We start from the raw sequence: 21,522 nt of genomic DNA on the forward strand, positions 1-21,522 counted from the left end.
CGTAAAATATCACCACGTCGCCTGCGCGTCTTCGAACGCCTCCTCATCCGCGGTCACTTTTTCGCCAGTCATGGCTTCTTTCATTGCACTCTTTGGTCGTCGCCACCATCGAATAACTTGCTGTAGGAACGCCGCGAACACGACGACGGCAATCGTCAACGTCAACTTTCGATTCCGGTTCATCCAATCGATTTGCGTCTTGAATCGTCCGTAGAATTTCGTTCCAAACGCGGCAACTTTCATAAACTTTTGCATAGTCTCCGGTTTCACGTTCTTGAGCTGCTGCGCGGCTTGTTCCGCCTGTTTGTCGCTCATAGGCATCCCGGCCGCCGTACTCATTTGCTTGATTTGCTCCGGGTTTACGTTCTTCATCATCTCCGCCACAGCTTTTTGCATTTTCGGGTCGCCCATTTTCTCTTGCATTTTCTTCATCGTATCGGCGGTAGGCATGCCATCTGGACCCATACCACCTCCTTGCATGTCCGCAGCCACGGACATCATCGCTTCCATCGTTTCTGGCGACATGTTCTTCATCATTTCCGCGGCTTGTTGCATCATTTCCGGCGACATGCCTCCCGGCGGCATTTGAGGAGGAAAGCCCGCGTTTGCGGAAGTCGCCGCCGCCGTCCCACTCGACGCTCGCTCCTCTCCGACATCCTCGAAGGCGCCATCTACCAAGCCTTCTCCTTCTTCTCCTTCGTCTTTCTCGAACGTGTCAAATTCAGGGCACTTAATCTCCACCACCATTCCGGCTTTTTCCATCTCCTCCTCGCACTTCTCCAACTCCCCTCGAACAATCTCATCCTCCGGCGATAACTTCACCGCCCTCTTTAAATCCTTCCACGCCAGCTCTAAGTTCTTCAACTGAAAATACCCTTGGCCTCGTCTATAATACGCCTTCAAACTCGTATTTTCAATCTTCAACACCTCCTCGCACCTCTCGATGGCTTCTTCGTGCCTCCCGACTTTATTCATGCACAACGCGCTGTTCAACAAGCACGATTTCTTCAACGTTTGCGCCTCCGGATCTCTGTACGCTTTCATATTCTCTCTCACCCGTTCGTACTTCTCGATGGCGTCCGCGTACTTCCCTTCCCCGACGAGCGCGTTCCCGGCTTTTTTCAACCGATTCGAACCTTCGTGTTTATACTTTTGCTCCGCCTGAGCCTGTTTCGAAGCGAATTCCATCTGTTGTTTCATCTGTTCCGGGGTCATGTTCTTCATCTGTTCCGCGGCTTGTTTCATCTGTTCCGGGGTCATGTTCTTCATCGCGTCCATCGCGCCCGGTGGGATGTTTGGCATCCCGCCGAGTCCTCCGCCAACTCCGCCGCCCATCTTGCTCGCCATCTGTTGCATCTGTTGCATCTGTTGCGGCGTCATGTTTTCCATCATCTTTTGCGCTTGGCTCATCATTTCCGGCGTGAACATGTTCGGGTTCATTTTGACGACTGAGAGCGATCGCACGCGGCAGATCTTCTTCGTTTGTCAGCTGGAAAGTTGTGTGGTGTAAAGAGAGGTTCGTTGTGTCGCGACGACGCAAGAAAACCGTGAAGATTGTTCAAAAGTAAAAAACACTAAATTTACATTACGGATGGAATAAGAGTTTTCTTTAGAGTACGAACAGATCAGAGTTTATACTTTTTCGGTGGTTACAACTGACTGGCGAACATCGGTTTCGAGCGCTCCTCCCCTTCGGAAGGTTCCTTCGGCTTTTCGTCGGACTTCTTTTTCTTCTTCTTTTTCTTTCCTCCCGTTCCGCTCCCGTAGGCGTCGGGCGCGCTTCGAGAAGGAAAGGCGGTTTCTCGCGCCTCGAGACCTTCTTCTCCGACGCGTTCTTCAGCTCCCTTCGTATCGTCGTCGTCGTCCGAGAATAGCGAGGACATTTTTCGAGGCGTTTTTGGTTGTTCTTCTTCTTCCTCTTCTTTTCCCGATGGTGCTTCTTCGCTCAACTTGCTCATCCCTTTGTTCTTCGTATTCTTCAATTTTATTTGTTGCTCTTTGAACTTGTTCATTTTTTGTTGCTGCGCTTCGGAAAGTTGGGAGAAGCCGGAAACTTCCGATTCGAGGTCTTCGTCGTCTTCGTCTTCGTCTTCGTCAACGTCGAGATCGTCGTCGAGATCGTCGTCGAGCTTCACGAGTTCCTCGAGCGAAATATTCTTCGGTGTGTTATTATCCTCGCCGGCGGTGGCCGAGCGAGCCGCCGTGGTCGTCGAAGTCATACCCGAAGCTGTCCCCGAAGTCATCGAAGTTCTTTTATTTTCAATCCTGATTTTCAACGCACCGAGTCCTCTACCTTTATCGTCAGGTCGATCGTGTTCTTTCCCATCTGGTTTTGGTGCTGGCGTTTTAATCGTCAAGCCGGTCAAACTGTGCGGACGAAAGGCGAGAATGTTCTCGTGCGACTCTCTTCGTTTGTGGCCGGGGATACCGCCGGTGCTGCTGCTCTTCGATTGTCCTTTTCCCGATAAGTCGCTGTCGTTATCGCCATAGAGACTATCGCGTTCATTTTCACCGGGAATGTACGGATCATCGGCTTCGTTGTATTGCGACGAAGCTACGGACGTAAGCGATCCGCTCTCTTTTGAGCGAGAAGGAGTTCCTCCGAAACCAAAGAACGAGTTCCTCTCTGGTTCATCTTGCGCGTTTACCGCTGCTTCCAAATGCTCGTCTTGCAAATACTGCGAAAACTTTGATCGTTTCACTTCGAGCGCGTTATCGCCTTTACCTAAACTCCACGCGCCTGGCGTCGTGACTGTTTGTAACAACTCTAAAATTCGCACAAACTCCGGACGATCGCAAGATTCTCGCGACCAACAATCTAAAAGCAACTCCTCCATCTCCGTCTCCACCCAACTCGGAATTTTCGGTCGGTGATGCAAGAAGGCGACTTTCCCGACGATTTGTACCGGGTCTTTCAACTCGTGCCACGGGTAGTTCAACGTGATGAGCTCCCACAAAATTATACCGAAGGAGTACACGTCCGAGAGTTCGTCCACGTTATCGTTTCTCAACGCTTCCGGGGACATCCACTCGGGAGTACCTCCAGCCGTTTCCAACTCCGGGTTGGATTTCTGCAAGTACGCTCTGTACTTGATTCGACTCATGCCGAAATCAGAAATTTTCAAATTCCATTTCGAGTCGACTAATAAATTCGCCGGTTTCAAATCGTGATGTACGATTGGAGGCGATCGAGAGTGGAGGTAAGACATTCCCCGGGCGCAATCTGTGGCCATTTGTAAACGCAAGCGACCGTTATCGGCGACAGTTTCGCGGACAACGTTATCGTAATCGTGCAAAATGGAGTGCAAATTGCCTCTTTTCATGAGTTCGGTGACGATGCACATGGAAGGTGCGTCGACGACGGCGCCTAAAAACAGAACAATGTTTGGGTGTCGCAAATCGCGCATCAATCGGATTTCCGCCGCAAATTCTTTTATCGTGTTGTGCGTGGCAACGTCGAGCGTTTTCTTTACGGCGACATTCGTGCCATGCCACTTGGCTTTGTATACTTTCCCGAACGAACCGATGCCAATTTTCTTGCCAAAGATCAAATCGTTGATCGATATCGACCACGACCCGGCGGCTTTAATCAACGCGCGCGAGGAGCGCCGCTCGAGCTGTTCGGCCCAAGCTGATGCGGATATGTTGTTTTGGAACATGTGCGATTTCTTCTTCTTCTTCCCATTCGTTGGCGTGGCGTCGTATTTTTTCACCTCTTCAAGCAGCGCGTCGTTCTGAAACGTGACGGATTTTTTCGATCCTCCAGTTGTTCGCGGGCTGTTTACGTTTTGCAAATTTTTATTATGAGGCGGTGGCGTGCTCATCCCACTTTCTCCCTCTTTTTGTTGTTGCTCCGTAATCTTATTCGCATCATCCAACACTTTTTGCTGCGCAGCCGAGAATGCCGAATGAATCGCCGATCGCTTCATCGAACTTTGCTTTGGTCGCGCGTTGGGATCAAACGGCGGCTTCGCGGCTGAATACTTCGTCGCGCCGCTCGGACTCGAAACCGGAGGTGGTTTCTTCGAACCGATCGACGGACTGCTCGATGTTCTAACCAGTTCGCTTCTCGGAGAAGATGTGAACACGCCATTTTTCTGTTTCTGTGCAGCTCTCGCACTTCGCGGGGTACTTCCTGGCGACCTTTGATTCGGCGCCGGCGAAAGACTTCGGTTTCTGAATCTCACCGACCCGGAGCCAGTTCGGACTAATCCTCGCGAAGAGGGTTGGTTTCTACTTGCGGGGCTACCTGTACTACGATCATCCGTGCTAGGAGGAATGCCATTTTGCGGATCGAGTGATAAGGAATCCTCGGAATCGTTGTGTTTAAGCATCGACGCGTGCGTCTTCAAGCCGCTACTGCTCGCTCCGCCGTGCATTCTATTTCGACCGTTCTCTACATATTCGCTATCGTCGTCGTTGTCGTTGAAAACATCGTCGTCGTCGTACTCATCCGATTCTAACTCGCTCTCTTCTGATTCTTCATCCGTCGTAATCGAAGGCGACCCAACCGTCGGGCTGAGTTGGTGCCGCTGATGTCGATCGCCATCCGTTCGCGCGAAATAGTCTCTGCTCTCTCTTTTATTTTTCCCAAATCTTTTACTTTCCTTGCTACCGTATTGATAGTCATCGCTTGAAATTCTCGGCGATGGTGGTTGAATCGCGTACCCAGTCGTTTCCGCGCTATTTTCGTTCGTAATCGCCTTCCTTTGATTCGAAGGGTTGCTACCGTTCTCTCGCTGTTTTTGCTGCTCGTGTTCTCTCTGTTCTTGGATTTGTTGCTCTTTTTCTGCTCGCTCTCGATGCATTGCCGCGGTTCTGTTCAACACTTCCAACCACAACGCTTTATCTTTCAAAGTTTCGCATCTCACAATCTTGTGCGAGTACCCTTCCGGTCGGCAGCACGCTCCCGTCAACGCCTCGACGAGATTTTGCGGCGTAGAAGTGGACGAGCTCCCGTGCCGGCTCGATTTTTTCGGGTACAACAACAAATCGATCGCAATCGCCGTTTGTCCGTACTCAAACGCATCTCGCGCCGCTAAAACGGTCCCATACCCGTACATTCGTGAAAACCCTTTCCCCCAAAACAGATGGTTATCGTACAGCACGAAATGTCTCAACTTCCACGACGCGTCGTTTCTGCCGGACGAACCGAACCCTCGCATCAAATTGCTGAACCAGTTCCCTCTAATTTCCGTGTATTTCTCCAAAGTACCTTCTTTCGAAGGCACCGTCGGTAACCAAATCATAAACTTCGGCATTTGCGTGGGGATGCTGTCCAACGACGTACCTTCCGCGGTCGTCGTCGGCGTGTTTGGCGTTTCCTGTTGATTGTTTTCCACGGCGTTCAAACCGCTGCTCCCTAGGCTACTCTCGTTCGAACTGTTCGTATCCGTGTTCGACAATAAATCAGACGAACCTCTGCTCTTCGCGATAACGTTTCCGTTCTCGTCCAATTCGGTCATCGTGTCGTCCTCCACGGCTTGATCCAACGATAACAAACTCTCCAACTTTTCCTTCAACTGCTCTTTCTTTGATTGATTATTCGCGGCTTCCAATCGAAGCCGCTGTCTCAACATCCTCTCCTCGTTCGCTTCGTCGTACTCGTCAGAACCGGGAGAAGAATCGCACGACCCGTTCTGCACGTCGTCGTCGTCGTCGTACGTGCCCGTATCAGCACTATCGTCGCTACTCGTACTGCGAAAGAAGTTCCTTCCGCCGCCCAAAGACGCGTTCTCGTTCATACCGCCGCCTCCGCTCGTCGTTTCTCTCCCGTCGCTTCCGAGACTCGCATTCTCTCCGTCGGCGTTGGCGTTGTTCAAAACTAACTCGTTCAACTTCTCGATCGAACTCAGCCTGAGCCTTTGCAAGTCCGATAAAGGTTCGCTCAACCGAGCGTATAAGTTTGCGTCTGTTTCTTCGTCTCTCTGGTCGTCGCGGTTCGTCGTCTTCGTATTCGCACCACCACCACCATCACCACCACCAGCAGTTGAAGAAGACGGATGATGATGAGAACCCCGGCGACGATTTTGAGGAGGCGCGGCGTTGTTTCGCGAGGAACTCATGCTATTCTCACGATGAAGTTCTCGTTCTTGTTCTTGTTGTCCTTCTTTTTCGCAGAACTACGCTCCCGAGACGAACAAGAAGCGCGCTGAGTGTGTCTCCGATGTGATCTTTCCCCGGGGGTGTCCTTTAGAGATATTTTCTTATCGCGCGGAATAGAACTCCTCTCTCTCTCTCTCTCTCTCTCTTTGTTCGGTAACGAACGCACGTATCGCGCGAAACCCTTTTCAGCGATGCAAAGAACGCGACTAAAAAAAGAGAGAAAACGAGCGACGGAGTGTTGCTCTTTTGTCGCGCAAAGAAAGAAGCGGATTATGATGCTTTTTGCCTGGTAGGAGTGACCTTTGGAGGATACGCCAGCGGGGTCTTTTACTACGCGCTTACTACATTTAAAACTAAAGATAGGTTTACTCTAACAAAAGAGCTACGAATGATGGTGTCGATGAGTTTACACACGCAAACGCATAGTATCGCATCGTCACGACCAAACGGTCATCGCCCATCTTCTTTTAAACGAGGGCGCGACGCCGTGCAAAATCCTGCGCGAATCGAAGAGGACGAGACGACCGGGAAGCGGTTGGATGTCGAGAAAATTTTCCTGTTGTTCTCCTCCTCGTTCTTTGTCTTCTTCTTGTTCTTCGTCTTGTTCTTGTTGTTTTTGGTTTAGAAACACGCGCAAGCACCCTTCGGCTTCGGTTTCGTATCCGAGGTTGAAGTATAAAATGGCGGTTAAGTTTCGTTCGCAAATGCGAGAGCCTTCCGGGCCTTCCGCGTTGTTCGGATCGTAATCCACGTGCGGGTCGTATCGAGCGCCTTGTTTGTCGTACTTCGCGAGTTGCGCAAACTTTGGGTACGCGGTGTTTTCGGCGCGTTCGCGAGCGGCGAGCGCGCATTTTGGAGGAGATATTGACGACGAGGAGGAAACTTCGCAAAGTTTCCGCGGCAACGACCACAGAAACGTTCCCGCTACATTCAACGGCGACGCCGTAGGATTCTCGATATCAATTTTGATGCTCGCTAAATCGTCGTCTCTTCCCTCTTGGTTGACTGGGAAAAGTTTATCCGCCAGAGACTCGCATTGTTCGTACATTTGGCGAACGGCCTGTTCCGGAACGACGTCGTCGAGAACGACGAAACCAAACGCCTCGAGCTGTTCAACATGTTCCGACGAGAATAACAACGTTTGAGCAGTCGTTGGAGTGTCAAAGCTCTTACTATTCTTAACATCACCATCATCACGGCTCCCATCATCCTCACCGTCATCCTCGCCTCTCCCGGCCACCGTCGTCGACGACGACGAAGCAAACCTCTCCTCGAAATACCTCTCGGCGTCTTTAAACATTTTCTTCCTCGCGCCAATCGGGAGCTGCTTATACGCAACAACGAACCTCGAGCGACTCTTTTCATCCGTATCATCATCACTCGTCGTCGTCGTTGTTCTTCTTCGCGCCTTCAACATCGTCGTCGCGCTTAAAATGTCACGTTTCAACGCTTTCGTCGACTGCACGTGCACTCTCGTCCACTCGTCTTCTTTCTTCATCCGCGTCAGTAGCGCGAACGTTCCCGGACCATCTTCTTCTTCTGCGTCTATTCTCGTCTTTGAGAGAAACGCGTCGACTTTCTCGTCGTCGTCGGCGGGCAGAGCGATGCACCGCACCTTCGAGTCGTCGTCGTCCAAAACGCCGCACCCGTCGTCGTCTTTGAACGACGACGGCGAAGACGACTTCGAGCGACGTTTACGACTTTCCCTCGTTTCCCGCGAAGAAGAATTTGAAGTAAACGAGGAAGGAAAAGGCGCGAGACGACGCGCGGGTGCGCAGAGGCGCATTTCACGCGACGACGACGACGATGTGTCGCGACGCCGCGCGTCGAACTGTTTTCCAGACACCAAAATGTGGCCTCTACGAATGCACTCGACAAACAGCTCTCGAACGCGACGTTACGTATCGTGAAATGCACTTCTTTTTCGCGCGGAGACGTGTGCGCGTTTGATCTGTCGCGTGGCAACGTTTCGTGCGGTTTTGCGCGTTTCTCGATGCGCTTTACTCGTCATCCTTTGTGCTCGAAATGAGGGCATTTTCCGTCGTTTATCCAAACGCGTTTCCTTCACTTTTCTCCGCAGAGAGAAAGCGGCTAAAACGCAACAGAGACTCCATCCACGCGCGATGACGACGACGACGGCAACAAACGAATCCGTAGTGATTAAAACCTTAGCCCCGAACCATTTTTGCTTGGACCAAAACTTAAACCCGCGCGTGGTGCACACCATCGCGAAATCCTTGCCGTGGTACGGACCGAAATTTTCCCCGCATAAAGTCCCGAACTTTTACGACGTTTCCGGGATCACCGAGAACCCCGAGGCGTTTAAACTGGTCGTAGACACGTTCGCGGAGAGATACGAACGCATGAAAGAGAAACCGACGAAAATTGCCGGGTTCGACGCCAGAGGGTTTTTGTTCGGACCGACGATTGCGATGCGATTAGGTAAGCATATTGGTGTGTTGGTGTTTGGTGTTCGATTGATAGAGTCTTGACGTTTTTCGCGCTGACCGCGCGTCTCTCTTTGTATTCTTTCTTTTTACGCGCACGAACCAAACACACAGGCATACCTTTCGTTATGATTCGTAAGGCTGGGAAACTCCCCGGCGTGTTGGTTTCTTCCGGCGAATACGTCACGGAATACTCCACCGACGAAACGGTGATGCGGTTCGGCGCGATCGACGCGTCCGATCGAGTCGTGTTAATCGACGACTTAATCGCCACCGGAGGTACCGCATTAGCCGGGTTCGAGTTGTGTCATCAGTTAGGGGCGACGGTGCACGAGTTTGCAGCCATGATTGAGCTTCCGTTTTTAGACGGCGTGAAGAAGATTCACGAGTATAAAGACGGGTTGTTTAAAGACGTGCCGTGTTTTACCGTGGTGGATTGTTTGACCATCGGGGAAGATATGGGGAGAGACCCGATCGGAGAGGACGTGCCGAGAGTCGTCAAAGCCGAGGAGGTTGGGATGTACGAGGTAGATGAAGAGACTGGGAAAGTGAAAAGAAAGTTGTGATTTATAGTTTTAAAAATCGATTGTAGCGTGGTAATAATAGAGTAAATTCTTAAAAGTTCATGAGAATGCGTTCTCGCGGCACGCCGGCGTTTTCTAACATCTCGATCGTTTGTTCCGTCATCTCTTTCTGCCCGCACAGAACCGCGATCGCTTTTTTCGGATCTTTCAACTTCAACTCCCCGGAATCTATCATTCTTTTAAAATAATCCTGCGCGTACCCGTTCCCGTCCGCGCTGTACGCGTTGACGATTTTCGCTCGACCGCCCATCGTCGTCTTCAACTCCTCCGCGAACGCCGTGTGCGCGGCATCTCTCGTGCCGTAAAAAACGTACGTCTCGCCGTTATGCGTAAACCCTTCTTCTTCTAAGAAACTTTTCACCGGACTAATCCCACTCCCGGCTGCAAAGCACAACACGTCCCCGATCTCGTCCTCCGGGAGACGAAATCCTTTCCCCATCGGCGCCGAGACGAGTACGCTCGCCTCCTCCGAATCCAAATCGCACACTTTTTGCGCCGTCGACTGTAAAACCTCCCCGGTGTCTTTATCCGCGTACCCTTCGCTCGGACGTTTCACTAAAAACTCGAACGAGTTCGTTTTCTTCGCCATTTTAGGTCCGTTCGCGACGGCGATAAACGCCGGTTTGTCCGACGGAAGCACTTTCATCTGCACGTACTGCCCCGGGGTGGAAAATTTTTCCATCATTTCATCCAAATGTCCACCACCAATCGAGAGTGCATACAAGTCGCCTTTTGCGGTTACTTTTCTTGGTTTCTTGACGAACGTACAGGGAAAGAACTGCACGTCGTCCCCCCAGGCGGATTTGATTTTCAAATCGCGAGTAGACGAGGAGGAAACCTTGAGAAAGTTTTGTCTGTTTCCCGGATGGTCGATGATATCTCCGTTCCCGCCGCGATGGAAATTCGACGAGGAAAAACGTCTGCACGTACTCGTCGTCGTACAGTCGCGAAAAGCACTCGCATGAGAGTAGGAACGAGTGCGATGCGCGACCATCGCGTTGTGGGTGAGTTTTTGCCTCCTTCCGCAACACGAGGAGGCGGTTTTAGAGGAAGAGGAGGCGAAACACATCGAGCGCATGGTGATGAGATGTCACGCGCGCTTTTATAATGGAGAAAAGGTCGTCATTTTCCGAAAGAGAAACGAAGAGAAAAAGGAGACGATGAAACGATGACAAAAACGACTCCGAACGACGCTTCTCTCCTTCTCAACGGTGGCGGTGGTGTTTGACTTTTAAAGCAGCAGGTGTAGTCGCGAAAGACGATGACGACATCGACGACACAATGCTTTCCGTTCTTTACTCCAATTTTAGATGCGGTTTTAGATATGAAGGAGGAGGAAAGAAGAACACTACCGCGCGAGAGAAAGAGAAAGGGAAAAAAGGACGTCGAAAACGAAGCGCGCGAAACGCAGAACACCTCCTCAAACGTGTCGTTTTCGGGCTCGTGCGCACTGAACGCAGAAATCAACGGAAAGTTTATCCTCCTGCGTGATGATGATGATGACGAGAAGAGGAATACAGGAGGAGAAACCATCAAACCGGACGCGAGCAGAATCGTCGCGTTGGATGACTTGTGGAGGAAAGAAGAAGACAAAGAAGAAACAGACGAAGAGGAGGCGAAGAAGGTCTTCGTGAAATCGCTGGCGTCGGTGAATGTTACGAGTGAAGAAGAGGGAACGACGAGAGTCGTCGACGTGAGAGCGAGCGCGGAGAAGTATTGGGAGCGGGAAACGGTGGATAGGAGCGGTGGTGAAGGTGAAGGGAGCGACGACGAGAAAACGCTCGGCGCGAAAAATTTCATCGTCGAAGCGGCGTCGAGAAACGGCGGCGTGGTCGGGGAGAAGTTTTTGTTCGAGCGGTTGGAGAGGGTGTTTCCGCAAACGGTGTTTGCGAGAGCGCCGGTGGAGAGTTTTGTTTTTGAAGGCGACGATGATGATTGCGAAGAAGAAGAAGAAGAAGAAGAAGAAGAGCGCAAACAACAACAAAAACAAAACCGGTATAAGTACGATGCGATCGTTTACAACGCCTCGGATGAAACGTCAAAGTTTCGATACCACATCGACGGCGATCCGATGACTTTGTTGCACCCAAAATCTGCATTCGCGGAAGCGTACGGAGGTAATTACGCGAACAGAGCGCCGATGGGGTATGCGAAGAATAAGAACGAGAAGGTTTGTATTAAACCGCGTTTTATTTCCTTGCTCGTGTATTTAAACGACGAGTGGGATCCCGAGTGGGGCGGCGAGACGAAGTTTTTGGACGAAGACTCACAAATCGGCCTTCTCGTCGCGGCGAAACCGGGGCGGGTAGTCTTGTTCGACTCGGACGTGAAACACAGCGCGTGCGCGACAACGATGCCTCCTCGCGACGACGAAAGCAACAACAAAAACAAGAAAAGGTTTTCGCTGGTGATGAAACTCATCGCCTTGCCCAAAAAGGTGCTTCTGAACGAGGAGAAAAACGAAGACGACGACGACAAAGAAGAAGAAGAAGAAGAAGTGGACTTGTTGAGAGTGAATCCGAACTTGGGATTCGGCGCCGCGACGCCCATAGGAAGCGCGAAGCGACTTCGCGACGTCGTCGAAGCTTTCTCTCGAAAATCGAGCATAAAGTAGCGTTAATTCACTCATTCATTCGTTCTTTGCGCGCGCGCGTGTATTTATACATCTCATAATCACATTTTTCTCTCTATCTAAATCTGTCGTCAAAACTTCGCCTCAAACGATACCCCGCACCCGCACTTCTGCTCCGCGTTTGGATTCTTCACCACCTCAAACGCGCTCCGTATCATCTCCTCCGCGTAATCCACCGTGCTTCCTTTCAAATACTCAAACGACACCTCGTCGCACACCACCTTCGCTTCCTCCGGAAACCTCCGACCGACGAACACTCGATCCTCTCCCGTCACCACGTCCTTCTCGTCGATCAACGCGAACGTGTACTGAAACCCCGCGCACCCGCCGCCGTCCACGCCGATTCGCAACACCGTCTCTCTCTTTGTTTCTGAGTTCTCCTCTGCGCTCTTCTTCATCTCTCTCTGGAAAATCCTGCGGAGTTGCTCCTCGCACTTCTCCGAGAGGTGCAACGACTCAGCCTCTCCTTTCGCGCCGCTCGTCGTCGATTTTGTCTGCATCGTCCGACAAAGAACGCTCGTCGCACCGTACCAAGCGGTGCTTTTGCTCTCCTTTAATGTTGTCTTCGCAGAGCGGCGACTCGAATACCTTTCCCCCTCCCAGGACGACGACGACGCGCACGACGTCGAACTTCTCCTCCTCGAAAGATGATGATGACGACGACGACGGTGATGACGAGAGAAAGCCGTCGTCGTCGTCGTCGTCAAACTGTCATCAACGACGCCGCCGCGCATAAAAAAACAAAAAGGGGCGTTCAACCCTCCACGATGCGGATGAAAAGAACAGGGAGAGAAAGAGGAGGAGGACGAGGAGGAGGAAAAACATTTCCTTTGCCGTTTTGCGAAGAGGAGGAGAGATGCGAGCATTGTTGTCGCGATTTGTCTCGTGTGGTTTGTGTTCTGTGGATTGAGAGCAAACGAACAAAAAGAAAAACGAAAAAAATACGCGAGCGAGCGAGCGAGCGAGAGAACACCAACCAACCAACCACCAGCGACGCGATACTATATTTGTTCGCCAAAACGTCAAAGTTCGTTCCTTTCCTCTCTCGAGTCTCTCTCTCTCTCGCAAGTCTCTCTCTCTCGAGTCTCTCTCTCTCTCAAAAATGTGTGGCGGGAAACGTCTTTTTAAAGATTTGAATTTTTTAGGGGAGGATTTTAGCGTTTTACACAAATACAACTAAAAAGAAACGAGAGATTTTCACGTTTTGCGTCATTTTTGTATTCACACGCGACGCGCGCAAAGAACGCACGCACAAACGCGCAAAGTGTACGACACGAAGAAGACTCATGTCCCGCCAGGTCGGGTTTAACCTGGAGAGCATATCTTTATCCTCTTCTTCTTCTTCAGAGGAGGAGGAGGAGGAGGAGGACGATGCGTGTGTTTTCGAAGCGCGAACGAAGGAAGAAACGGAAACGAGGAAAGTTTTGCGTTACGACGCGGAGGATGTCACGACGACGACGAAGAACAATCATCATCATCATCCGTTCGCGTCGTCGAACAAGGGCGAAAGTGGTACTCTTCTGGATGCGCACGAGAGAAACGTCCGAGAAGTTTTGAGGAAAGCGATTTGCGTCGACGAAGAAGGAGAGTATTCGTCCGATTTTGAAGAAGAAGAGGAAAAAAGGACGGAGGAAGCGACGAAAGAAGACCGAGAGAAAGAAGAAGAGAAAGAAGACTTTAACGCAGCGCCGGCATCGACGACAACAACGACGACGACAGCGACGTTTTTGGGACCGAAGCCACCGCCGAGACGGTTTCAGTCGGCGTTTGACATCGCTCGAAAAGCGCTGAGAAGAGAGGAACATTTTTTATCGGCGACGACGACGATTCAGACGACGAGTACTGATGCAACGCTCGTCGTGGACGCGCACGCGTTTGGCGGGAAAGCATTTCGCGGGTCGTGGGCGGGAACGTCCGGGAGATTTGCGTTTTGCGACGGGTCGAAGATTGTCGAGCGAGCGGTCGTACCAGTTGAAGATGTTTGTGGACTCGAAGGCGAGGAAGATGGTGTAGACGAAGAGGAAGCGAAGAGAGCGATGATGACGTTCCAAGCGCGGGCGATTAAGAACGGTTTGAAATGTTTCGAGGCGTTTTCGGAAAAAGAGGTGGATCCTCGATGCCGTTTAACCGTTCCCGCCGAGGACGTGAAGGAGTTTTGTCGAGTGCATTGCGAAGCGTTAGCGAACGCGTTGATGTTGTTGAATAATAGCGGTGATGGTAGTAATAGTAATAGCAACGCCGACGACGAGTACGGTTGCAAAACGAGACGACGACAACGAATCGCGAGCAAAACGAAACGAGCGATTGAGTTGTGGGACCTTCTGGAGCTTTTATACAAGAAGGACGAACTCGGCGCGCAGAGAGGTTCCGCCGCGGATACGTTTCGACGCAAACAAAGTCTGAGCAAATGGTTGAAAAGATCTTTGAAACGCGCGGAGATGGAGAAGGCGTTGGAAATGGACGCGCAACCGATGGATTTTGACGACGACGACGACGACGACGACGACAACAACGACAAAAAAGAGAAGAACAACGATCCAGTCTCTGTGGCATTGTCGCGTAACGATATCGTTTTAGCGACGCAATTAGCTTTGAACGATGGCGACATGCGATTAGCAACCATCATCGCGCAAACTGGGGCGAGCGATAACATCAAAAATCTCGCCAACGCGCAGTTGAACACGTGGGAGAACGCGTTCGGTACCGCGACGAACAAGTACATCCCCGCCGCCACTCGAAGCGTGATGGAACTCCTAGCGGGTAGAGTGGAAACGACGTCGAGCGAAGACGGAACCTCGAGAAATGCGACGCCAGAAACGAAGGATTGGATCGAAAATCTTTCCAGGCGCGTGTGGTTTCATCACAACGTCGCGGAGACGACGGAAAAGATTTTAGAAAGGTACGAGAGAGACATTCTAGAGGACAAAAACGGAATTTTGAAAGATTCTGCCGCCGCGCTCTTCCCGCACCCGAGCGGCGTGAGTCAAGACGCGTTGGTTGAACACAAGTGCGAAGGCATCGTGAAGGATGCTAGATACGACGCTTTGCTGTTAACTTCTTTATCTTCTGCTTCTTCTTCAGCCACCGCCGCCGGCGGCGCGAGGAATACCAGCAGTTCGAACGGACATCCGTTCCATCAGCTCGGCTTTGGCGAAGACTTTTTGGAGTTTTCAAACTCGTGGATGGCGACGCAGTTCGTCCTCTCGCAACAATCATCGTCGAAAGCGTCCGCGTCGTTGTTGTCACGCAGAGGTGACCAGTACACCGAGAATCTCATCGGTCAAATCTCCCAACTCAACGCGTATTTCGCGAGCGAGGACGAGAAAAATAACGAAGAAAACAGGCTGCCTAAGATTGAGTGCGACTGGCTTCTTTTCGTCGCTTTATTCATTCGAGACGACTCGAAACGCGAACGCGCGTGTAAACGAATTCTCACGGAGACCGTAACCGAGTGGAGAAAGTCAGCGGTGAAATTAGACATTCTTGCGCGGAAATTCCAAATGCCCAAGAAATGGTTGGACGATGCGAACGAGGCGAAAATGAACAACGACAAGCCGGTACTGACGAATTCGTTGTACCGATAAATCAGAAACATGGTAGTAATTGTTAACACTTCTTTTTTACTCAAAATCCAAAACGGCTATCGTGTTGTTGCTAAAGCAGGCTGCAATCTTCGACCCTTCCTGGTTCCAACACACCTCGAAGACCCCGCCGTCACCGCGGTACGTCTTTTCTAACAACCCGGTGGCAATTTCCCAAACTCTCACGCGTTTATCGAAACTTCCCGAGGCGATGTGTTTCCCATCTGGCGAAAACGCGACCGAATACACCGGTTCCGTGTGCATGTTGAACGTCCGAATACACTCTCCAGTCGTCGCGTTCCATAATTTAACCGTGTGGTCGTACGAAGCCGTCGCCAACATCAAAGGAATATCCGGATTCTTCGTCCCCGGTCCCGTTGGCGACCATTTGATGGTGTACACTTCCTTTTTGTGTTCGCTGAACGTGAAAAGAGCCTGGTTTTGATTCATGGACCAAATTTTCGCGGTGTAATCGTCCGAGCACGACGCGAGAAGGTTACCGACGGGATCCCACTTGATGCAGTTGACTTCGTCCGTGTGTCCTTCGAATTTTTTCAAAGGTGCCTTCTTACCAACTTCGCAAACGTAAATCTTCTTATCCATACTGGACGTCGCAAACACGTTCGTATCTCCTTTCCAATCGACGTCCAAACACGGCGCTTCGTGTAATTCGTACGTTTGCTTCGCCTCCCCGGATTTCGCGTCCCACACCACGGCAGTTTTATCCACCGATACTGAAATCAACGAGTCGCCGGCTTTGTTCCACTTCAAGGAGAAAATCGGACCTTTGTGCTGCTCGAGTCTGGCGACGAGCTTACCGCTATCGTCCCAAAGCCTCGCGTCGCCGTCGTACGATCCAGTGGCTAATATCGTACCGTCGCTGTTCCAGTCTAAAGTCGTGACGTCTTTCGATTTCTTCTCGTCCTCGTCCTCCGCATCGTTTTTCTTTTCTTTATTCTTTCCTCCTCCACCGTCGACGTCCATGGCGTCGCCACCACCACCTACTCCGTTCTTATCTTCTTTACTCTCTCCGTTTTTATTCGTCGTATCTTTCTCTTCGTTTTCTTTTTTAATCTTCTTCGTGTGCTCTAAAACCGCCGGCGGTTTCATCTTCGCCTCAGCGACTCTTCCGCTCGGCCCAGCCGGTAACGTCCAAATTCTCGCCGTCGCATCGCCACTTCCACTGGCTAACATCCCTTCTCTCTTCGGGTTCCACGCGCAGACGAAAACCTCGCCCAAGTGCCCGTCCAACGTCGTCACTTCGTCTTGGCTCACGTCGAACAGTTGGTTCACGTCGTCCAAACCGCCGTTCTTTCCTCCGGCGGCGGCAAACGTTCCGTCGATCGTTTTCACCGCCATGGCTGCTTTCTTTCTCTCCTCCAACTTTCTTTTCAGCGCGGTCTCTTCCTCCTCGATCGCTCGATTCCGTTCCTCCGCGGACATCTCCCTTCTCGACTTTACCAGCGCCTTCAAAGCGTCCACCGGTTTCGAAAGCAAATCTCTCGCCGTCAACACCGAAAAGTTCGCGTCGATATCGTCCTCTTCGTTGTTGTTTTTGACGTTAGCATTGTTTCCTTCCCCATTAGCACCATTATTCCCGCCGCTGCTCTCGTTCAAATTCGCTTCGAGCTCTAAATATTGCAATCCTTTTTGCACGAACGCCACCAACGCGCCCGCCGGAATGTCCTGATCTTCGTTTCCTGGGGCAATTCGAGTTCTATTGACGAACGATTCGTTCGCAAACGTAAACGCGGAGTGCGAAAACCCAGATTCGAGGAGGTATTTGTACACCATAAAGTTCACCTCGTCCGAGGTGAGACTCATTTTTATTTATTACGGTTCTTCTTTGTCTTCTTCTCGCGAAAGTTTTTAGAAGATCTCTTTATAAACGTGCGCTTCTCTCGATTCAAACCGAGACGGAAATTGGCGAAATTCGCTCTCGATTTTACGCGCGTTTTGCGTGTGGGAGTCGCGTTAGGGTCGTCACACGCACAGGCTCTCGCTCGCAAAGTCCAACTTTTACTGCAAAAAAATGAAACGAACGCGTATATTCTGGTAAGATCCGCGCGTCAATTTCCGATTTTATCCTTCGCACAACTCTCGTCGTTTCTCTTCGCGTGGTCGCGTGTCGCGCGTCGTCGAGAATGAGGAGTGAAATTTCTTCTTTTTTGATGTGTGTGTGTCTCTTTCGGAAGAGTTTTTTTTGTAAGTGCAAAAGTCCTACTCGTGAGAGTACCCAAATGGCGCTACAAAGTTTAGGGTATTAGTACGTAAGAGTACTCTTTGAGGTACTTTGCGTAGTTGCTCTTTAAGTGCTTCAGACTCTCCTCTCTCTCTCTGGTGTCAGTCAGATGGGTGCCAGTTTCTTTCGCTCCATTTACGAGTACACACCACGCGCGATAGAGAGAGACTCGAGAGAGAGAGAAAGAAAGCGCTCATGAAGACAACAACAACAACAACAACGACGACGAGACCACACAACAAAGAAGGAATCTTTTGCCTCGGCGTGGACGGCGGCACCGGCGGGATTCGCTGCCAACTCTTCGACGCGCGCACCGGAGAATCGCTCGTCACCTGCGAACGCACGTACGACACCACGTACGGTATTCCACGCGCGGGATGCGCGACGCAAACGTGCGCGGATTGGTGGCTAAGCTTTCGAGACGCAATGAGAGAGTTACTCTCCGTGTCGAAGATATCGCTGGCAGATATCGCGGGTATTTGTTTGGACACGACGTGCTGTTCGGTGGTGTTTATGGAGGAGCACGGAGAGCGCGCGATATATCCGTGCGTCATGTGGTGCGACATGCGCGCGGGCGCGAAGGAAACGAAGGACGTTTTGAACGCCGCCGAGTGTGCGAAAAGGAGAAGGAAAAGGAACGAAGACGTAGACGCGCGTTACGAAGAAGAGGTTGCGAAAACGTTACGGGTGAACTGCGACGGAGAAGGTCCGGTTTCCGCGGAGTGGATGGTTCCGAAAGCGCTGTGGATGAAACGGAACGAGAGAGAAGTGTACGATCGAGCGACGAAAGTGTGCGAATATCAAGACTACATGAACTTTCGATTGACGAAAAGATACTGCGCGAGCGCGAACAACGCGAGCGTAAGGTGGCATTTTCGAGAAGAAGAAGGAAAAAAAGTACCTCCGAAAGAGTTGTTGGAAGCGTTAGAGTTGGAAGATTTATTAGAAAAATGGCCGAAAGATGTGTTAAAGTGCGGCGAAGTTATTGGAAACGTCACGAAAGAGGCGTTCGAGGAGCTCTTCGGGGAGAGCGCGAAAAAGTTTATAGAGATACCAGTCGTTCAAGGCGGCGCGGACGCGTTCATCGGCATGATTGGGTTAGGTGCCATTCATCCGAAAACGATGGCTTTAATCACCGGATCTTCGCATTTACACTTAGCAGTTACGGAGAAGAAAATGTTTGGAAAAGGCATGTTTGGCGCCTACGAAAACGCGCTGGTACCCGAGGCGAAATTCATCGTCGAAGGCGGACAAACGAGCACGGGATCGATTACGAATTGGTTTAAAAATCAATTTAATTGCACGTACGAGGAAATATTCAAAGAAGCCGAAGAGATTCCAATTGGATGCGAAAACTTAGTCGCTTTAGACCACTTCCAAGGGAACCGAACGCCACACGTCGACGCCGAATCGAAAGGCTGTTTCATCGGTTTGACGTTGAAACATTCGCGCGCGCACATGTTTCGCGCGATATTAGAATCGATATGTTTCGGCACCAAGGCGGTGGTGGATACCATGCGAAAAAACGGGACGGAAATAGAAACCATAGTCATCGCCGGCGGAGCGACTCGATCGAAGTTTTGGCTTCAAATGCACGCGGACGTGACGAATTGTGAAGTTGTCGTTACCGAATGTCCAGACGCGCCGGCGTTGGGGTGCGCCATTTTAGCCAGCGTAGGAGTGGGGATTTATAAAACCGCCGATGAGGCGTGCGGACGCATGGTGAAGCGTTTGGAAACGATTTCGCCAAATGTGAAGAGCGCGGCTGAGTACGAAAAAGTGTACTCGAGGACGTACTCGAAGCTGTACGGGTTGTGCAAAACGCTGAGAGAGGAAGAAGAAAAAGAAGAAAAAGAAGAAAAAGACGCAATCGACGAGAACGCGGCGCCGGCGAAAAAGAGAAAGACGACGACAAGTGGTGGCGATGCGACGAAAACTACGAGCGCACTCTTCAAAATTGCGCCGTCGCTTTTGGCTGCTCCAGACCACGCCAATCTCATCTCCGCGACCTCGATCGCTCTCGCGGCCTCGGCCGATTGGATCCACGTCGACGTCTTCGACGGCCAATTCGTCCCCGTGGTTACGTTTGGACCGTCCACGGTCCAATCTCTTCGCGAGAACTTCCCCACGGCTTTCTTAGATTGCCACCTCTCCTGTCAAAACCCTGATTTTTACATCGACAACGGTCTCGGCGACAGCGCCTCGCAAATCTCCTTCCACCCCGAAGCCGTCCGGACTTTCGCCGAGAGGAAAAAATTGTGCGAAAAAATAAAGTTCAAACACAACAAGCGCGCGTCGATGAGCATCAACCCGTCCACAAACTTAGAAGACACCTCGGTCTTTGAACTTCTCGACTTGAACTTGTTAGATTGCGTGAACGTACTCGCCGTCCAACCTGGATTTGGCGGTCAAAAACTCCAACCGACTGCGCTCGAAAAAGTCAAACGGTTGCGCAAACGATCGAAAACGCTCGACATCCAAGTCGACGGCGGCGTCAATTTAGAGACGATCGAAGCCGTCGTCGAGAGTGGTGCGAACGTCGTCGTCGCTGGAAGTTTTATCTTTCGAGAAAACAGAGGGAAAGAGAAAGACGCCGTGAAAATGTTGAGAGCGTTTGGTAGTACCACGTGAGTGAGTTTTATGACGATTTTGAGCTTTGCAGCAGCAGCCTTTACACTTTTTATCTCCACTTTGTTATCACCCGTCAAAGAGCACTTTTGCGCTCTTTTTCTCTCTCTCTCTAAACTCTCTCTCTCTGTGTGTTTCGGAAATACGTGATAAAAGCGGAAATGTCCTCCTTCTCCTCCTCCTCTTCGTTTCCTTCGAGCGAGGACGCTCAAAATCATCATCCTCCCAGCGAACAAGAATTCGCTTTTGACGGAGACGACGGCAACGTCCTCGACGCGATTCTACATCGCGTCGACTTCATCTGGGAAAGAACGAGAGCAAAAGTCGAGGACGTTTACCACCACCCGGAGCTACTCGTTCTCGTCCTCTTTTCACTCGTCCTGGCGCATTTTATCGCCGGTAGAATCTTCTTCAACAAAGGAAAAGAAAGAAAGATTGGGAGTAAGAACAGCAAGAAACGAGATTCGATCGTTTTGTGCGGCCAAGACGGCGCCGGGTCGACGTCGGCGTATTTACTTTTGAAGAACAAAAGTTTAGGGCTCGGGACGGTGACGAGCTCGATAGAGAACGAGAGCGAGGTGGAGATTTGCGTTTCTTCTTCTGATCGTGATGCGAAAGAGAAAAGGGTGAAAGTGAACGTCGTCGACGTACCCGGCCACGCGAAAATCCGGAACCGCTTTTACGAGCGGTTCTTGCCTCGAGCGAAAGGGATCGTGTTCTTCGTGGACGGCGTGGAGTTTTCGACGAATAAAAGAGACGTCGCGGACCATTTATACAACGAAATCTTGATCGATTACGATAACGTCCGGCGCAAACGGATTCCGATTTTAATCGCGTGTAACAAGACGGACAAGGAAGCGTGTTCGCCGGCAACCTTCGTCAAAAAACGTTTGGAATCCGAAATCGAAATGATACGAACCACGCGCGATGTCATGCTTAAAGACGCGCAATTCGACGACGGCAGTCGCAAAGCGAAAAAACGCGCCAAAGAGATTGAAAAGAAACGCGAGAGAGAGGTTACCGGGTTAGGATGGAAAGACGAGTGGGGTAAGTTTTCCTTCGACAAAGCCGCCGAGATGAAAACGCACGGCCGGTTTCTCTTTTGCGCGTGCTCTTGCGTCGGCGAAGACCGGGAGTGGAAACTCAAGAAAGAAGCGGAGGAAAAAGGTGATGATGGTAGTGATAACAACGGTGACACTAATAACAGTAGCGGCGGTGACAAAACTAGTAATAGCGGGGGTAGTAGAAACTTGAGCGCGGTGAAAGCCTTCGCGGCTGAGCACGCGGGACGTTAAAACGAATA

The 21,522-nt window shown here is 51.1% G+C and overlaps 11 protein-coding genes across 11 annotated transcripts; 5 read left to right on the top strand and 6 right to left on the bottom strand.

The window, feature by feature from the left end:
- Positions 1 to 9: 9 nt before the first annotated feature.
- Positions 10 to 1,440, bottom strand: Bathy13g02630 (predicted protein; the record flags this gene model as incomplete). Its single annotated transcript, XM_007509318.1, has 1 exon — positions 10 to 1,440. One exon carries the CDS (start codon positions 1,438 to 1,440, stop codon positions 10 to 12), a length of 1,431 nt encoding a protein of 476 aa, XP_007509380.1.
- A 209-nt stretch (positions 1,441 to 1,649) lies between these two features.
- On the bottom strand, positions 1,650 to 6,065 carry Bathy13g02640 (predicted protein; the record flags this gene model as incomplete). The annotated part of the gene is made up of 1 exon (XM_007509411.1): positions 1,650 to 6,065. One exon carries the CDS (start codon positions 6,063 to 6,065, stop codon positions 1,650 to 1,652), a length of 4,416 nt encoding a protein of 1,471 aa, XP_007509473.1.
- Positions 6,066 to 6,541: 476 nt separating this feature from the next.
- Positions 6,542 to 7,891, bottom strand: Bathy13g02650 (predicted protein; the record flags this gene model as incomplete). The annotated part of the gene is made up of 1 exon (XM_007509346.1): positions 6,542 to 7,891. The coding sequence occupies one exon, from the start codon at positions 7,889 to 7,891 to the stop codon at positions 6,542 to 6,544; it is 1,350 nt and encodes a 449-aa protein (XP_007509408.1).
- Positions 7,892 to 8,228: 337 nt separating this feature from the next.
- Bathy13g02660 (adenine phosphoribosyltransferase) lies at positions 8,229 to 9,104 on the top strand (the record flags this gene model as incomplete). The annotated part of the gene is made up of 3 exons (XM_007509596.1): positions 8,229 to 8,547; positions 8,667 to 9,064; positions 9,102 to 9,104. The coding sequence occupies 3 exons, from the start codon at positions 8,229 to 8,231 to the stop codon at positions 9,102 to 9,104; spliced, it is 720 nt and encodes a 239-aa protein (XP_007509658.1).
- Positions 9,105 to 9,167: 63 nt separating this feature from the next.
- On the bottom strand, positions 9,168 to 10,130 carry Bathy13g02670 (predicted protein; the record flags this gene model as incomplete). Its single annotated transcript, XM_007509414.1, has 1 exon — positions 9,168 to 10,130. The coding sequence occupies one exon, from the start codon at positions 10,128 to 10,130 to the stop codon at positions 9,168 to 9,170; it is 963 nt and encodes a 320-aa protein (XP_007509476.1).
- Positions 10,131 to 10,397: 267 nt separating this feature from the next.
- On the top strand, positions 10,398 to 11,750 carry Bathy13g02680 (predicted protein; the record flags this gene model as incomplete). Its single annotated transcript, XM_007509495.1, has 1 exon — positions 10,398 to 11,750. The coding sequence occupies one exon, from the start codon at positions 10,398 to 10,400 to the stop codon at positions 11,748 to 11,750; it is 1,353 nt and encodes a 450-aa protein (XP_007509557.1).
- Positions 11,751 to 11,839: 89 nt separating this feature from the next.
- Bathy13g02690 (predicted protein) lies at positions 11,840 to 12,268 on the bottom strand (the record flags this gene model as incomplete). The annotated part of the gene is made up of 1 exon (XM_007509554.1): positions 11,840 to 12,268. The coding sequence occupies one exon, from the start codon at positions 12,266 to 12,268 to the stop codon at positions 11,840 to 11,842; it is 429 nt and encodes a 142-aa protein (XP_007509616.1).
- A 786-nt stretch (positions 12,269 to 13,054) lies between these two features.
- Positions 13,055 to 15,332, top strand: Bathy13g02700 (unknown protein; the record flags this gene model as incomplete). Its single annotated transcript, XM_007509353.1, has 2 exons — positions 13,055 to 15,282; positions 15,323 to 15,332. 2 exons carry the CDS (start codon positions 13,055 to 13,057, stop codon positions 15,330 to 15,332), a joined length of 2,238 nt encoding a protein of 745 aa, XP_007509415.1.
- Positions 15,333 to 15,388: 56 nt separating this feature from the next.
- Positions 15,389 to 17,173, bottom strand: Bathy13g02710 (unnamed protein product; the record flags this gene model as incomplete). Its single annotated transcript, XM_007509576.1, has 1 exon — positions 15,389 to 17,173. The coding sequence occupies one exon, from the start codon at positions 17,171 to 17,173 to the stop codon at positions 15,389 to 15,391; it is 1,785 nt and encodes a 594-aa protein (XP_007509638.1).
- Positions 17,174 to 17,786: 613 nt separating this feature from the next.
- On the top strand, positions 17,787 to 20,222 carry Bathy13g02720 (xylulokinase; the record flags this gene model as incomplete). The annotated part of the gene is made up of 1 exon (XM_007509504.1): positions 17,787 to 20,222. The coding sequence occupies one exon, from the start codon at positions 17,787 to 17,789 to the stop codon at positions 20,220 to 20,222; it is 2,436 nt and encodes an 811-aa protein (XP_007509566.1).
- A 158-nt stretch (positions 20,223 to 20,380) lies between these two features.
- On the top strand, positions 20,381 to 21,514 carry Bathy13g02730 (predicted protein; the record flags this gene model as incomplete). The annotated part of the gene is made up of 1 exon (XM_007509432.1): positions 20,381 to 21,514. One exon carries the CDS (start codon positions 20,381 to 20,383, stop codon positions 21,512 to 21,514), a length of 1,134 nt encoding a protein of 377 aa, XP_007509494.1.
- Positions 21,515 to 21,522: the final 8 nt, after the last annotated feature.

Source organism: Bathycoccus prasinos, assembly GCF_002220235.1.
Source record: "Bathycoccus prasinos genomic : Chromosome_13".
Classification (NCBI taxonomy): domain Eukaryota; kingdom Viridiplantae; phylum Chlorophyta; class Mamiellophyceae; order Mamiellales; family Bathycoccaceae; genus Bathycoccus; species Bathycoccus prasinos.